Here is a 14,039-nt window from a genome sequence, read left to right as displayed (position 1 = left end):
AAAAAAAAAAAAAAAAAAAAAAAAAAAAAAAAAAAAAAAAAAAAAAAAAAAAAAAAAACATCCAAAACATGGAAAAATTGAAACTTTCAGAATGGGAAAATCGAGAGAAAATATGGGTATGAAACGAAAAACGTAAATGTTGAAGGAAATTAGAAAAGGAAGTACCTTTATATTGACACTTTTGAAGAAGTTGAACCAGATATTTGAGGCACACAATGTTGGCGTCAATTGCGAGTACTTTCAAGCCAATGGGGAATTGATCATTGTCCTTCTCTTCCATTATAATAAGCCCTGAATTCGCTTAAGCCCTAAATTAGGTGCGGATTGTTGGGGTTATGTGTAGCGAGAGTGCGATGAGTTGAGGGCCTTGTAATATGTAATATGGGTTGGGAGTCCCCACATTAGGAAAATTTGTTCTTTAAACAATATATGGAAACATAGGGTAAGTAAGAGTATCACTTAATGCCTTTTCAGTCCTACATTAGGAAAGTTATTGGAAGAATAGAAAAAATCTTTCAATTATTTAATCACACTACTTATTATTATTATTTTTTATTTTTTAAACTTCATAATTAATTGTTTGTGTGAATGTGAGTATATAAGCAAGACTTTGGGGCATGCTATGTTACGTGCGTGCGGCAATAGAATTATAACAGCTCACTGTTAATAGATATTGTCTTCTTTGGCCTTCCTTTTTGGGTTTCCTTGGCACTTGTTACCTTTTCCAACCGAGGTAGGATCTCACAATGACACATCGCCTCGTGTGTCCTTTTTGGCCTTCATTTTCGAGTTTCCTTGGCGCTCGTTCCCTTTTTCAACCGACGTGGGATCTCACAATAGCACATGATAAGATAAGGAATCACTACAAGGGGAATAAGATTCTAGAGTATCACTTAATGCCTTTTCAGTCCTACATTAGGAAAGTTATTGGAAGAATAGAAAAAATCTTTCAATTATTTAATCACACTACTTATTATTATTATTTTTTATTTTTTAAACTTCATAATTAATTGTTTGTGTGAATGTGAGTATATAAGCAAGACTTTGGGGCATGCTATGTTACGTGCGTGCGGCAATAGAATTATAACAGCTCACTGTTAATAGATATTGTCTTCTTTGGCCTTCCTTTTTGGGTTTCCTTGGCACTTGTTACCTTTTCCAACCGAGGTAGGATCTCACAATGACACATCGCCTCGTGTGTCCTTTTTGGCCTTCATTTTCGAGTTTCCTTGGCGCTCGTTCCCTTTTTCAACCGACGTGGGATCTCACAATAGCACATGATAAGATAAGGAATCACTACAAGGGGAATAAGATTCAGATTACCTTGTTGATCGAATATCTCAAGGCAAGAACATTGTTTGATATTCGAATCACTCCACAAGCAAGATGGATCATGTCTAGCTTGAAAGCATATTGTATGATTGATGTCTCTTTTGTGTCCACCTCCTTCGGGGCTCAACCTTCTCGTTGGCACATCGCCCGGTGTTTGGCTCTGATACCATTTATAACGGCCTAAGCTCATTGCTAGCAGATATTGTTCTCTTTGCCTTTCCCTTTCGGGCTTCCACTAGGAAGAGGTTCCACCCCTTATAAAGAATGATTCGTTCTCCTCTCCAACCAATGTGGGATCTCACAAGAATTCTTGATACTCTCGACCATATGGTCTTCATTTGTGGGATCCTAGCTTAAATAGTATGGTTGTAGGAAGCTTGGTCTATCTTAGTGTAACTCTCCTAGATATTGCACATGTTATCCGTGTAGCTAGTCAGTTTGAGTTCATTGGTCTATTGCTCTTTGTTTTCCTCTGTTTATCCTACCTAATATAAACTTCATTAATGTGCATTTTACAATATATATATGAATGAAAATATGCAAAGCGTTCACTTAGTTTTGAGAAATTGAACCCAAAATGAAAGGGGTATATATGTGATTGTGATTTCACATCAACATTCAAGAGGAAGACCCTGAGGGAAACGCTTGGTGTCAGTGCAGTAATCATAGAACATATATTTGGTCTGAGCCCATTTCATGCGCCGTTGGCTTACACGATCCAGCGTGGACGACAGCCACGACGCTGAACTTGAACTGCAATTGGACTTCCCATCGGACCACAAGCAACCATCGGCGCTTAGATTCTTGTACCATGCTCGGAACGGCGCCTTGGTCCAGTCAATCTTCACCGCTCCACCTCTTGTGGCCCAGCTGTCTGCGTTCCACAAGCTAGCGTATATCCTCATCGGCTGCCGGAGTGGGAATGGAGCTCCCTTTTCCTTCTTGTTCTTCAGCTCTCTGATCGGAATCCCATCAACTGACAGCCTATCACAACACAACATCAAAGATATCAGCTTCTTGCTTTCAAAATTAGAACTTTGATTGTTTAATTTTAGGATTAAGAAGATTGATTTACTGACACGATATGAAGAGGAGTCCAGAGAATGGTGTAATTGTGAAAATCAGCTGTGGGGTCAAACCAAAGGAAGAATTGGGTCTCTCTTTTGCCGACGCCATGGAGGAACATGTTGGTCTGTAGAATGTAAGGATCCCCTTCAACTCTCCCCAAGAATTCAAAGTCTATCTCATCGTGAAACTCCCCTGTAGACGACACCTATAAAAACAATAACCCAAAACAGAGCATCCTCAACTCCATCACACAATAAAACAGAACAAACATTCTTAAATTCACACTCACGTAAAATGCAGTGACAGTGCCAGCAGAGTTTCCAGGAACAAGCTTGATTTGCAAATCAATCTTGGCAAATAAATATTCACCTCGAGATTGAAAGCCGGAGCCCGAGGTTTGATCGAGGGTGACTCGGATGACTTGGCCATTGTCGAGTATTTGAACTCTGTCGTCTCCCCATGTGTGATCAATGTTCTTGTAGAAGTTGGCAGAGGCAGGCGTTAAAGTGGCAAAGATCAGAAGACAAACAAATAACATATGGGTTGAAAACTTTGGAGAACAAGAAAGTGGAAGTGTCTGGTGTTCCATGATTGGGTTAGCAATTGAAAACCGGAGGGATTTATTCTGTGGCAATTGGTGTTGTGTTTGTATATTATATTAATAATGGTGTGGGTGATGTGTCCATGAATTCACAACGTGAGAGCCACACAACGTTGTATGATCAGAAAGCGTGTATTGCTGATATGCAAAAGTCAAATACAACAGATAGATCAGTCTCATGTAATCCTGAAAGTATTGGTTTTTTCTTTTTTATTGAGATTAAATAAGATATAGATATTGAAATGAATCTGTTTGTGTGATTTGGGTAAGATGGGAACATTAAAAAAGTAGTAGTAGTAGGTATTATCTAATTTTGAAAGAGAACCCCGCCCCAGCCTTTCACCGGATCAAAATGTTGAGCCCGCAACCACATCTTGGACCTATAGTCCAAAAGCTCAAATCTACCACTAGCCGATATTGTCTTATTTGAATTTTTCTTCTAGACTTCTTCTCAAGGTTTTGAAAACACGTTGGAGAGGTTTCCACCTTCTTGTGAAGGATGCTTTGTTCTTCTCCCCAACTAGTGTGAGATCTCACAATCCACCCTTCTTGGGGACCCAATGTCCTCATTAGCACTCGTTCCTTTCTCCAATCGATGTGGGACCCTCCAATCTACTCCCTTCGGGGCCCAACGTCTTTACTGTCACTCCGTTTCGTGTCCACCCCACTCGGGGCTCAGCCTTCTAGCTGGCATATAGCCCCGTGTTAGTCTCTGATATTATTTATAATAGTCCAAACCCACCGCTAGTAGATATTATTCTCTTTGAATTTTTCCTTTCAGGGTTCCTTTCAAGGTTTTTAAAACACGTCTATTAGTGAGAGGTTTCCCCACACTTATAAAGAATGCTTCATTCTTCTCCCTAACCGAGGTGAGATCTCACATTTTGTTAAGGATTGTTGGGGGTAAGTCCCACCTTGACTAATTTAGAGAATGATCATGACTTTAGTAAAGAAATACATCTCCATTGGTACGAGACTGTCTGGGGAAGCCCAAAGCAAAGCCAGAAAAATTTATGTCAAAGTGGATAATATCATACCATTGTAGAGAGTCGTGATTCCTAACACATTCTGTCTCAATGCATGCGAGTGGCAGCTTACCAGTTTTAGAGTTAGTTGACCCTCACAAGATCACGACCCTTTGTTCCAACCGATGTAGTGTGTGTCACCTAGGACAAATGAATTAATGGCAGTGGACAACAAAGTTATTTTGTTAAATATTCTGTTCGAAACACCGTTGTTGTGCAAAGTCAATCTCATGCATTTACATTTCACAATCATTATTGTTCTTACTTCCCATGTTCTATTTTCTCCTAATTCCAATTACAAATTAATATTCAAAATTGAGTGGCTCCGAAGATTTTCAAAACAATATAAAATATTGTATATTATTTATTTTTAAAAAAATATTCCATAAAGTTTATATTTTTTTCCCAATAATACAATTAAATTTTATAGAAAAAATACTCTTAAATAAAAAAATGTGTTTGACCAATTGAGTTAACTAGAAGTTGTTGCAAAATGAGCTGCAACAGCTCGATTTGGAGGTGGCCATTTAATGGCAGTGGACAACAAAGTTATTTTGTTACCTATTTTGTTTAAAACACATATTGTTGCATTTACCATACACAAATATATTCATGCATTTATAATTTATTTAAATGGTATTTATATTGTTACGTGTTCTCTTTTCATGTAATTCACGTTACAAATTAATATTTAAAATTGAGTGGATTCAAGATTTTTTTAAATGATATGAAATATGTATATTATTTATTAAATATACCTTTAAAATAAAATAAAAACATAGTTTGGCGAATTGAGTTCATCAACAAAATTGGTGCTGCCGCATGAGTTGCAGAGTTTGACTTGGAGGTGGTGATTTAATGGCACTGGACAATAACGTTATTTTATTACCTATTCTGATTGGAAACACAGCTTGTTATGTACTATCAATTTCATGCATTTACCATTCACAATCATATTTATGCATTCACAATCATATTTCTACGTTAGTATAAGATTCACCATAAAATGATATTCCAAATTGAATGAGTTTCATGTTACACAAACACGACTTTCTACAATGGTATGATATTTGTGCACTCTAAGCATAAGCTCTCATGGATTTGCTTTGTGCTACCCAAAAAATCTTATACTAACGTAGAGAGTATTCTTTGTTTATAAACCGATGATCATTCACAAGAGGCTTGACTCATTTTTCTTTTGGAGTCATTTGTTTAACATTTGAGGATTTACCAATCTATTGGCACGACTAAGTTTAGGGCATGACTCTGATACCATGTTAGATGAACACGACTCTTCACAATGGTATGATACTGTCAACTTTGAGCATAAGTCCTCGTGGATTTACTTTGGGCTTCCTCAAAAGATCTCACATTAATGAAAATAGTATTATTTATTTATAAATTTATGATCATTCCCTAGATGAGTGGACATTTCATACGCTTAGGAAAGAGACAAGGAACGTGCATAATTTAGAGGATGAATTATAATTGGTGGTTTAGCATTCAAAAGTCGGCTGTGTATACAAAATCAATAGAAATGAATGTTGGGTAACAAATTGTAGAAAGCAATACAATAATTATGATAAATGGAAAGAACTGGAAGTTAGGCGGTGTCATTGCATTCGGGAGGCAGGCCCTGAGGAAATCGCTTCTTATCGGTGCAATAGTTGTAAATCATGAAGTTGTTTTGGACCCACTTCAGTTTTCCTTGGCTCTCGAAATCCAGATCCTGTGTGTACCACGACTTGTCGCTGACGGTCGACCCACAAGAAGCCTGTCCCCATGGCCAAATGCAGGCGTCTTCATTGAAGTTTCTGTAAGATGCGGTGAACGGAGCCAGAGTCCAATTTGTCTTCACTAACCCCCCTCTGGTTGCCCAGTTGTCGGCGTTCCATAGACTGGATTGAATCCTCATTGGCTGGTTTTTGAGGAATGGAACGCCGATTGATTCCTTGTTCTCGAACACTCTAATGGGTATGCTGTCCACGTAGAAACTGCAAAGCACAAACAGAGGAAACAGAGGAAACAGAGGATACTCACATGTCAATATCAATTTGTAGTTGGGGTTTCATTTGATCATTGGCATTAGAAGACTTACATAATGCGCTGGGGATTCCAGATGATTGAATAGGTGTGGAAATCAGCAGTTGGGTCGAACCAGAGATAGAACTGTTGCTCTCTGTTGCCCTTTCCTTGGCTGAACACATTGGTGTGAACTATGTAAGGATCGCCGCTCAGATTGCCCAAAAACTCGAAATCTATTTCATCCCACGCCGACCCTTCTGAACGCAACTGCAAATTCAGAAACAAAATCCGTAAGAGTTTGATTGAAAAGAAAGAGGGCATTGAGTAAATGAAATGAAATGAAATGAACATACGTAGTATGCAGTGACAGTTCCAGCAGAGTTGCCAGAAACGAGCTTGATTTGCATATCGATCTTTCCAAACAAATACTCATTTATGGACTGAAAGCCAGAGCCAGTGGTTTTGTCTAGGGAAAGAGTAAGAAGGTCGCCATTGTCGAGAACCTGAGCGCGGCCATCTCCCCACGTAATGTCAGTTGTTTGGAAGAAGTTAGCAGCAGCAGCAGCAGAAGAAGAAATGACCAAAGAGGCGAAGAGAAGAGAAAGCAAGAGAGTAGGGGAAGCCATAGTAAAAGGATGAAAGTAGGAGACTTGTGGGATGAGAAGAGAAACTGAAGCTCAATTTATAACGACGTGAAAGGAGAAAGGGATATGAAAGAGAAGGAAGGAGTTGAGAAGGATGGTAGAGAACCGCCATTAGAATGTTGCATACAGCTGGATTAAAGCAATCGGTGCTTAAGGGATATAAGGCAAATCAATTAAGTGTTAAGAGTGGCATTAAGACTCCATTTGTGTGGGATGAGATAGTGTCGTGGTTATGGTTGTCCAATGCGCGTTGTCCATGGATACATGCTTATTGCATGTTAATACTCTTGTCTTGTATCACTTTATTGTTTTTTCTTGCTTCCATGATGTATAATTCAATATTGTATTCTGTAAGTATATGAGTTTCGGTATAATCATATCTACACCCAGTAAACTTGAAATGACTCAAAATGTACTATAATTGGATGCTATCAGTTGTCAACTCTTCCCACTTAGATTTTATATGACCATTCTATCTATGCCTACTAGACCTAAATCGCCTCAAGATGATCTATGCCTACTAGACCTAAATCGCCTCAAGATGTACTGCACGAGATGCGACCTTAGATTTTATATAACCATTTTGCTAAATCACATCTAGGCCTATCAGACCTGATTCGCCTCAAAATGTATTGCACGAGATGCGACTAGTTGTCAAATTCTCCACACTCGAAAAGTTATATGTTATTTAAGTAGATGTGTTGCCTTTTGCTTTCGGTCATATAACATTGCTTTCAATCTTTCTTTCAACCTTGTTTTCAAACTCCCTTTAGAAAATCTCTCTACCCCAAATCTTAAATCTTTCTCTCAGACTATAGGCTTGAACATACATTGTCTAGGCGACCATCCCAAATTGGCTTGACTAAAATTTCGTATTTCTTTGAAAATGCTCAATTCCCATAAATTCAACAAATATGAGTGTAAGGATGATCCAGAGATGTAAAAGGATGATCCATAGATGTAACGACCCAAATCCACCGCTAGCAGATATTGTCTTCTTTGGCTTTCCCGTTCGGGCTTCCACTCAAGGCTTAAAACGCGTCTGCTGGGGGAAGGTTTCCACACCCCAACGGTGGTTTGTTCTCCTCCCATCTCGGTCATCACAATAAATCTTCAAAATTAGTAATAATTAAATTCGAAAATATGTGGTATCCATATATGGGAAAATGTACGTTTTTAATTAAAAGGAAATAAATTATAATTGTTAGTGGAGTTGAGTAATTTTTGGTTGTATTGATAGTGTCACGCGTGTTCATGGTTTCTATTTTAATCTCCTAATTTAATGCTTATATTGTTTTTATTTTAAATCAATTTTATATTTTATATAAAACTTCGTGCATTCATTTTTATTTATTTAACATTTTTTTATGCCTACATACGTTTTTTCGGCTCTTTAGTAACAAATTTGAAAACAAAATGTTAAACATTTCTATTAAATTTTATTTATTAATTAAATAACTTCAAATGAAGTACAAACATGAAAGGAGAGTAAATGGAAGAGGTAGAGAAATCAAAAGAATCAATTTTGCAGATAAAAAACGCGTAAAACTAATTTTGAAGCTGTTCATAATCTTGCATATTCTATGGGTTGGTGGCCGGAACAGTGCACTCCCGAGGAAGGCCTTGAGGGAATCTTTTCTTATCGACGCAATAATTATAAATCATATACTTCTTCTGAACCCATCGCAGCACTTTCTGGTTGCCGGCATCAAGCGCCTCCGACATCCATGGCGCCGAGTTCTGGCAGCACCACGACGCTGCATTGGTCCACACGCATCCATTGGCATTGTAGCTTCTGAAGGCAGCCGTGAATGGGGCCTTGGTCCAGTCCGTTTTCACCACCCCTCCTCTTGTCGCCCAATCCTCCGCATTCCATAAACTCGCGTATAATCTCATCGCCTGTTTCTTTGGATATGGCACCCCATTGGATTCCATGTTCTTGTACTCCCTTATTGGCCTCCCATCCACATAGAACCTAACCCCACGCCACACATTTCAATTAAGTCCTAAACTTTTTTTCCTCTTTTTTTTTTTTCAATCATATATATGTTACACGTCCACTGATTAAAGCGTTGATTATAAATTTATAAGTAAAGAATACATCTCCATTAATACGAGTCTTTTTTTAGAAACCAAAAGCAAAATCATGAGAGTTTATGCAATTGTGGTACTTACAGAATGCGAGCAGAATTCCATAGGAAAGAATAGGTGTGGAAGTCAGCCGTTGGATCAAACCAGAGATAGAATTGCTGCTCCCTATTACCTTGTCCTTGTATATAAATATTGGTGTGTACAATATAAGGTTGGCCACTCAAGTTCCCAAGGAACTCGAAGTCTATCTCGTCCCATGACGAACCTTGTGAACGTAACTACAATAATAATAATAATAATATAGTTTAAAACATAGGCATCAAATTAATGTAATGTAATGTAATGTAAACAACATAGCATATTAGTAATGTGGTTACATAATAGGCTGTTACGGTGCCTGCTGAGTTGGCAGGGACGAGCTTGATTTTCATATCAAATCTACCATTGAGATATTGTTTCTTGGATTGGAAGCCTGACCCAGAAGCTTTGTCAAGGGAGAGAGTCAGCAGATTTCCATTGTCCAAGATCTTTCCTCGACCATCTCCCCACGTCACGTCCACGTCTTGGTAGAAGTTTCCAGCTTCAGCCATTTTCTCAAACCCCAGCAGACAAGGAAGCAGAATGACCAAAAGTAGCATAGAGTAATTGTTTGAATAAGAAAAGAAGGCCATTTTTAAAAGGAATTTAATGAATGAATATGGGTTATTGCTGAAGAGGGCCATTTTTATAGGGTTGATGAAGAGGGGCATGACATAGAAAAATGGGGTGTGTTGGGGGTAGAAGTGGGAAAACACAGCTGGATGGCAAAACAACAAAGCAAAGAAATAAAGGTCAAAACCATTGATTCGTAATGGGTTTTCATTTTGAAACATGATTAAGCAGACAAAAACTGGGGGCAGTGGCAGCTGCTGGTGTACACCAAAATTGAGCACCATTTGGCAAATTCCCAGGTTTTGGCTTTCCGACCCATGTCCGGATTTGGACCCCGTGTTTTTCTTCCTCATTGGGGAAATTAAGAATGTCCTTGTCTTTTCTTCAACATTAACATTAATAGGTGGAACAGGGAATGGGGCTGTGTCTGTAGTAGCTTCTAGTGGATCATCTGACTGCCTGATGCACATAAATTTTCAATTATTAATATGCATTCAAACTCCTCTCTTTCCTCCATCATGGTTCTTACTTTAATTTTTAATTATTACATGGTTTTATTGTTTAATCCTTATGCTTATCCTTATCCCTTGCGTCAACTCCTATCCAACTTTCATACTAAACTATTTTTAAACTTAATTATCGTTTATTAGACCTAATTGTTCTAAGTTTTCAATTACAACTATGTACTTTTGTTATGTATTCCATATCCGGGTGCTTTTGTTACCATTGTATTTAAATTTTAATTAAATAAAAAGCGTATTGAACATAGTTTTGTCTATGAACTCATTGATATTATTGGTTTACATCAATCCCAAACATATAGACAAGGATGCGCTTGTCTATTACTGTGAGGTTAACGTCGATACATAACGGGTCAAAACGAGCAATATCTACTAGGGATGTGTTTGTGCTGTTACAAATGATATTAGAATCAAACACTAGATGGTGTGTCAATGAGGATGTTGACCCACAAAGGGGTGAATTGTGAGATCCTACATCAGTTGGAGAAGGAAACGAAACATTCCTAATAAAAGTGTGGAACCTTTCTATATAGTAGACGACGATACGTAACAGATCGAAACAAATAATATCTGGCGTGGATTTGGTATGTTATTAAATAAAGTAGTTAAATGAATAGAAAAATGTGGGATGTAAAATGGAAGAATACCAAAAGAGCAAAGCCAGCTTGCAAGTAGGTAAGCGTAGGAAAGGAAAAGAAAAGGGAAAGGGACTTTTTGGGGGCCAAATGGCAATAAGTACTCACAACCAATGAAAGGTAGATATCACTCACTTCAATTTCTTCTCTAATAATAACAATAATGTGTATTATTTTGTCGAGTGACATTTAAGTTCGAGTAGGTTTGGACCATTGGGAGATATTTTCCATATGCTCTTCTTTCATGTCTGTCGTGTTATTCTGATTGGAGTACGGATGTTTCTTCAAAAGAAAAAAAAAAAAAGAATCTTCTACATGGCTACTAAAATATATGAAGAGAACAAATATATAAAAATTAAGATTTTATTGTTTTTTTTTTTTCATTTTCTAATTTGGCTCGTGTGTTTTGTGTTTGTGAATGCACGAGCATGAAGTTAGGTGGGGCTTTCATGAGAAAAAATATCTTAACCTTTTTTGTTTTTTTTTTTAATTTAAAAAAGATAAATTATAAGAAGATAAATTGACTAGCAAAAAACTTGGAGAGAGTCTAACGTTGACTATTTAAGTAAATGATCTTTGTCTAACTTGAAATCTTTCTAATCTTTAGAAGAAAGAAGATGAGAGGTTATCAAAAGTGAAGATTGTGGGATGAAATTGAGTGAAGAGGTTGGGGGGAGTGAGTTGTTGTGTGGCATGTAGAGATGTTCGAATCCAAAAAATGAAAATCCATGCACGCCCACTCTCGATGCCATCTGTGTCCAGCTCTGACTTCCCAGCTCCAGCCCCCACAAGTTGGGCATCATATACACGCAATCCCATCCCCTTCTTATCTCCTCGCTAGTATAAATTAATTCAATTCCCCCCACGCTCACCACTACCACTTCGACCGTCATTTCCTTTGCTTTCTTTCCCAATTATAAACAAACCCTATGGCTGCTTCTGCTTCTGCTTCTGCTTCTGCTGCCACTGCCTTAGCTTTCTCATCTCTACTCCTGTTTGTTTCCTCTGTTTTCGGTGGCAACTTTTACCAGGATTTTGAGATCACATGGGGCAATGACCGTGCCAATATTCTTAATAACGGCGACCTTCTTACTCTTTCTTTGGACAGAGACTCTGGCTCTGGCTTTCGCTCCAACAATGTTTACCTCTTTGCTAAAATTGATATGCAGCTTAAGCTTGTGCCTGGAAACTCCGCTGGCACTGTCACCACTTACTATGTAATTAACACTTTCTATATATTTTCATGCACATACTCTGTCTCTAATTAATTACGTTTTTGTAGCTCAAATCCGAAGGCTCGACATGGGACGAGATAGACTTTGAATTCTTGGGGAATCTCACTGGTGATCCTTATACACTTCATACAAATGTTTATACACAAGGCAAGGGAGACAGAGAGCAACAATTTCATCTATGGTTCGATCCCACTGCCGACTTCCACACCTACTCAATCCTCTGGAACCCAGAGGGAATCATGTAAGAATTGATCAAACCGACAACCAAAAAAAACCCAATTTTTAAATTTTGAATACGATGTGAAATTAATAAGCGGGAATTGATTTTGTCTTCCCAGATTCTCGGTGGACGGGACGCCCGTCAGAGAGTTCAAGAACCACGAATCCTCAGGCGTTCTGTTCCCGACAAAGCAACCCATGAGACTGTACTCGAGCCTGTGGAACGCGGACGACTGGGCCACAAGAGGAGGGCTTGTGAAGACAGATTGGTCCCAAGCTCCCTTCGTTGCGTCGTACAGGAATTTCAAAGCGGACGTGTGTGTTTGGTCGGAGGGGGTGTCGTCGTGCTCCTCTGGCGCCCACTCTGCAGGCGGAGGATGGCTGTCGGAAAATCTGGACAATACTCGACAACAGAGGCTGAAATGGGTACAGAGGAATTACATGATTTACAATTACTGCACGGACGCCGAAAGATTCCCTCAAGGCTACCCTCCTGAGTGTACCCTCAACACTGCCGCCTAAATTGGCATATTTGCTTTGGCCGCCGTACAAAATTTAGCTAAGCATCATATCGTATTGTATATACAATAAGATATATGTCTGGTTTTGCATGGTTATGTGATCTCTGTTCTTTTGTTGTTCCCATTTCGCCAAAATAAAGAAGAAAAGAACAATAATTGTGAGTTTGATCTTTTCATTATAATATAAATTATAAGGTCTATGTCGAGGACTCGGTTGTAGTTCGAACTTGAAAAAGAATTCTTTAAATAAAGAGTTTTCACATCGAGAATGTTATAATAAACATTTATATAATGAATTATTGAAGTGCGTGAAGGATGGTGGGGTGTTTTGTCTTTTTATCCAGGCATCATCATGATCTGTAGCAGAAGAAAGATCATTTGATGAACAAAGGTCAGCAAGCCTTGGTTTGAGGTCCACATATACAGCCATAAATAATATAACCCTACACACACACGACGTTGATTTATGAACCGAAGGTGGGTACTCCCAATTCCTCATCCATTCCCTGCTCCCCCACACACGCAAATACATAGTCTAATCCACAACTAATGTAATAGAAATTTGATGTGTATTGGATGGTGTAGTTTAATGGGTTCCACTAAAGTCAGGAAAGAACCAAAAAGGAAACGAAGTTGAGAAGGACAAATTTGGTTTAGAGAGGCGGTTGGTGTAATAGATAATGGCGTCGAATTGAATTGAAAGTGTGTGTGTGTGTGGGTGGAGCTGAGGACCGACACTCCACTCCATTAATGATGATTGGAGTGTCAAATTGAATTGAAAAGAGATGATGCATGGGATGGGAAGTAAGAAGAAGATAAGGAGGAAGGAGAGGTTCGCAGTTCAATGATACGATGAAGCGGTCGCCGTCGGTGGAGCTTTTCGAGTTTGGGTCGTGACAATTTGGTGAACTGGGAAATTCAACCAATCAACTTTCACTCTTTTAGTTTTTGTTCATATTCTTCAACCAGCTGTCCTCCCATTGCTGACACCCAATTATCTCCTTTTTATTTATTTATTATTATTATTATTATTTCTTATATGTTTTCTTTTTATGCTTATTTCTAATCCTTTCTACTTACGAATTTCAAACCTTTGTTAAATAATTTTTAAATGTATTAATGACACTTGGGGCTGATTTTTTGACCCTAAGTTCAAAAGTAATAAAAGATAGCTAGAGGCCGAATGACAGTTAATATAGAATCGAGAATAAAATTTGGTGTAAAGTAAAGAGGTTGAGGCTATTAGGTCAAGAGGTTCGTAAAGAGGTTGAGGCTATTAAGTCAAGAGGTTCGACTAGAACCAACTCAAGTAGTGCTATTTAGTTTTGAAGGACATTTTTTTTTTTCTTTTTCCTAAATTACAATTTTTTTTTTTTTTTTTTTTTTTTATTGAATTAAGTGCAAATCAGCTGTGTTTCTCTTCGTCTGGATTTGTGCAACTTACTTGTTTAAAGTTACAAATTAAATTAAA

The 14,039-nt window shown here is 38.1% G+C and overlaps 4 protein-coding genes across 4 annotated transcripts; 1 reads left to right on the top strand and 3 right to left on the bottom strand.

The window, feature by feature from the left end:
- Positions 1-1,868: 1,868 nt before the first annotated feature.
- LOC111793715 (xyloglucan endotransglucosylase/hydrolase protein 22-like) lies at positions 1,869-2,989 on the bottom strand. Its single transcript, XM_023675728.1, has 3 exons — positions 2,690-2,989; positions 2,412-2,605; positions 1,869-2,316 (listed from the first exon to the last, which is right to left on the bottom strand). The coding sequence occupies exons 1-3, from the start codon at positions 2,987-2,989 to the stop codon at positions 1,944-1,946; spliced, it is 867 nt and encodes a 288-aa protein (XP_023531496.1). The 3' UTR covers positions 1,869-1,943.
- A 2,552-nt stretch (positions 2,990-5,541) lies between these two features.
- On the bottom strand, positions 5,542-6,687 carry LOC111793714 (probable xyloglucan endotransglucosylase/hydrolase protein 23). The gene is made up of 3 exons (XM_023675727.1): positions 6,405-6,687; positions 6,125-6,318; positions 5,542-6,020 (listed from the first exon to the last, which is right to left on the bottom strand). The coding sequence occupies exons 1-3, from the start codon at positions 6,675-6,677 to the stop codon at positions 5,630-5,632; spliced, it is 858 nt and encodes a 285-aa protein (XP_023531495.1). The 5' UTR covers positions 6,678-6,687; the 3' UTR covers positions 5,542-5,629.
- Positions 6,688-8,276: 1,589 nt separating this feature from the next.
- LOC111793713 (probable xyloglucan endotransglucosylase/hydrolase protein 23) lies at positions 8,277-9,457 on the bottom strand. The gene is made up of 3 exons (XM_023675726.1): positions 9,164-9,457; positions 8,871-9,064; positions 8,277-8,670 (listed from the first exon to the last, which is right to left on the bottom strand). Exons 1-3 carry the CDS (start codon positions 9,455-9,457, stop codon positions 8,277-8,279), a joined length of 882 nt encoding a protein of 293 aa, XP_023531494.1.
- A 1,984-nt stretch (positions 9,458-11,441) lies between these two features.
- LOC111793712 (xyloglucan endotransglucosylase/hydrolase protein 22-like) lies at positions 11,442-12,739 on the top strand. Its single transcript, XM_023675725.1, has 3 exons — positions 11,442-11,810; positions 11,876-12,069; positions 12,167-12,739. The coding sequence occupies exons 1-3, from the start codon at positions 11,523-11,525 to the stop codon at positions 12,567-12,569; spliced, it is 885 nt and encodes a 294-aa protein (XP_023531493.1). The 5' UTR covers positions 11,442-11,522; the 3' UTR covers positions 12,570-12,739.
- Positions 12,740-14,039: the final 1,300 nt, after the last annotated feature.

The sequence above is a fragment of the Cucurbita pepo genome, chromosome LG04 (genome assembly GCF_002806865.2).
Source record: "Cucurbita pepo subsp. pepo cultivar mu-cu-16 chromosome LG04, ASM280686v2, whole genome shotgun sequence".
Classification (NCBI taxonomy): domain Eukaryota; kingdom Viridiplantae; phylum Streptophyta; class Magnoliopsida; order Cucurbitales; family Cucurbitaceae; genus Cucurbita; species Cucurbita pepo.
The sequence above is the reverse complement of the archived record's forward strand: the minus strand, read 5'-3'. Positions and strand labels throughout refer to the sequence as shown.

Excerpts from the sequence above, each read along its gene's own strand:
- LOC111793713 (XM_023675726.1), bottom strand. The coding sequence starts at position 9,457 with ATGGCCTTCTTTTCTTATTCAAACAATTACTCTATGCTACTTTTGGTC. Across the intron at positions 9,065-9,163 it reads GCACCGTAACAGCCTATTAT|TTACGTTCACAAGGTTCGTC; the intron begins GTAACCACATTA and ends TTATTATTGTAG. Across the intron at positions 8,671-8,870 it reads TGGAATTCTGCTCGCATTCT|GTTCTATGTGGATGGGAGGC; the intron begins GTAAGTACCACA and ends GCGTGGGGTTAG.
- LOC111793712 (XM_023675725.1), top strand. The coding sequence starts at position 11,523 with ATGGCTGCTTCTGCTTCTGCTTCTGCTTCTGCTGCCACTGCCTTAGCT. Across the intron at positions 11,811-11,875 it reads GCACTGTCACCACTTACTAT|CTCAAATCCGAAGGCTCGAC; the intron begins GTAATTAACACT and ends ACGTTTTTGTAG. Across the intron at positions 12,070-12,166 it reads TGGAACCCAGAGGGAATCAT|ATTCTCGGTGGACGGGACGC; the intron begins GTAAGAATTGAT and ends TTGTCTTCCCAG.
- LOC111793714 (XM_023675727.1), bottom strand. The coding sequence starts at position 6,677 with ATGGCTTCCCCTACTCTCTTGCTTTCTCTTCTCTTCGCCTCTTTGGTC. Across the intron at positions 6,319-6,404 it reads GAACTGTCACTGCATACTAC|TTGCGTTCAGAAGGGTCGGC; the intron begins GTATGTTCATTT and ends CTGAATTTGCAG. Across the intron at positions 6,021-6,124 it reads TGGAATCCCCAGCGCATTAT|TTTCTACGTGGACAGCATAC; the intron begins GTAAGTCTTCTA and ends TGTGCTTTGCAG.
- LOC111793715 (XM_023675728.1), bottom strand. The coding sequence starts at position 2,989 with ATGGAACACCAGACACTTCCACTTTCTTGTTCTCCAAAGTTTTCAACC. Across the intron at positions 2,606-2,689 it reads GCACTGTCACTGCATTTTAC|GTGTCGTCTACAGGGGAGTT; the intron begins GTGAGTGTGAAT and ends TTGTTTTTATAG. Across the intron at positions 2,317-2,411 it reads TGGACTCCTCTTCATATCGT|GCTGTCAGTTGATGGGATTC; the intron begins GTCAGTAAATCA and ends GTGTTGTGATAG.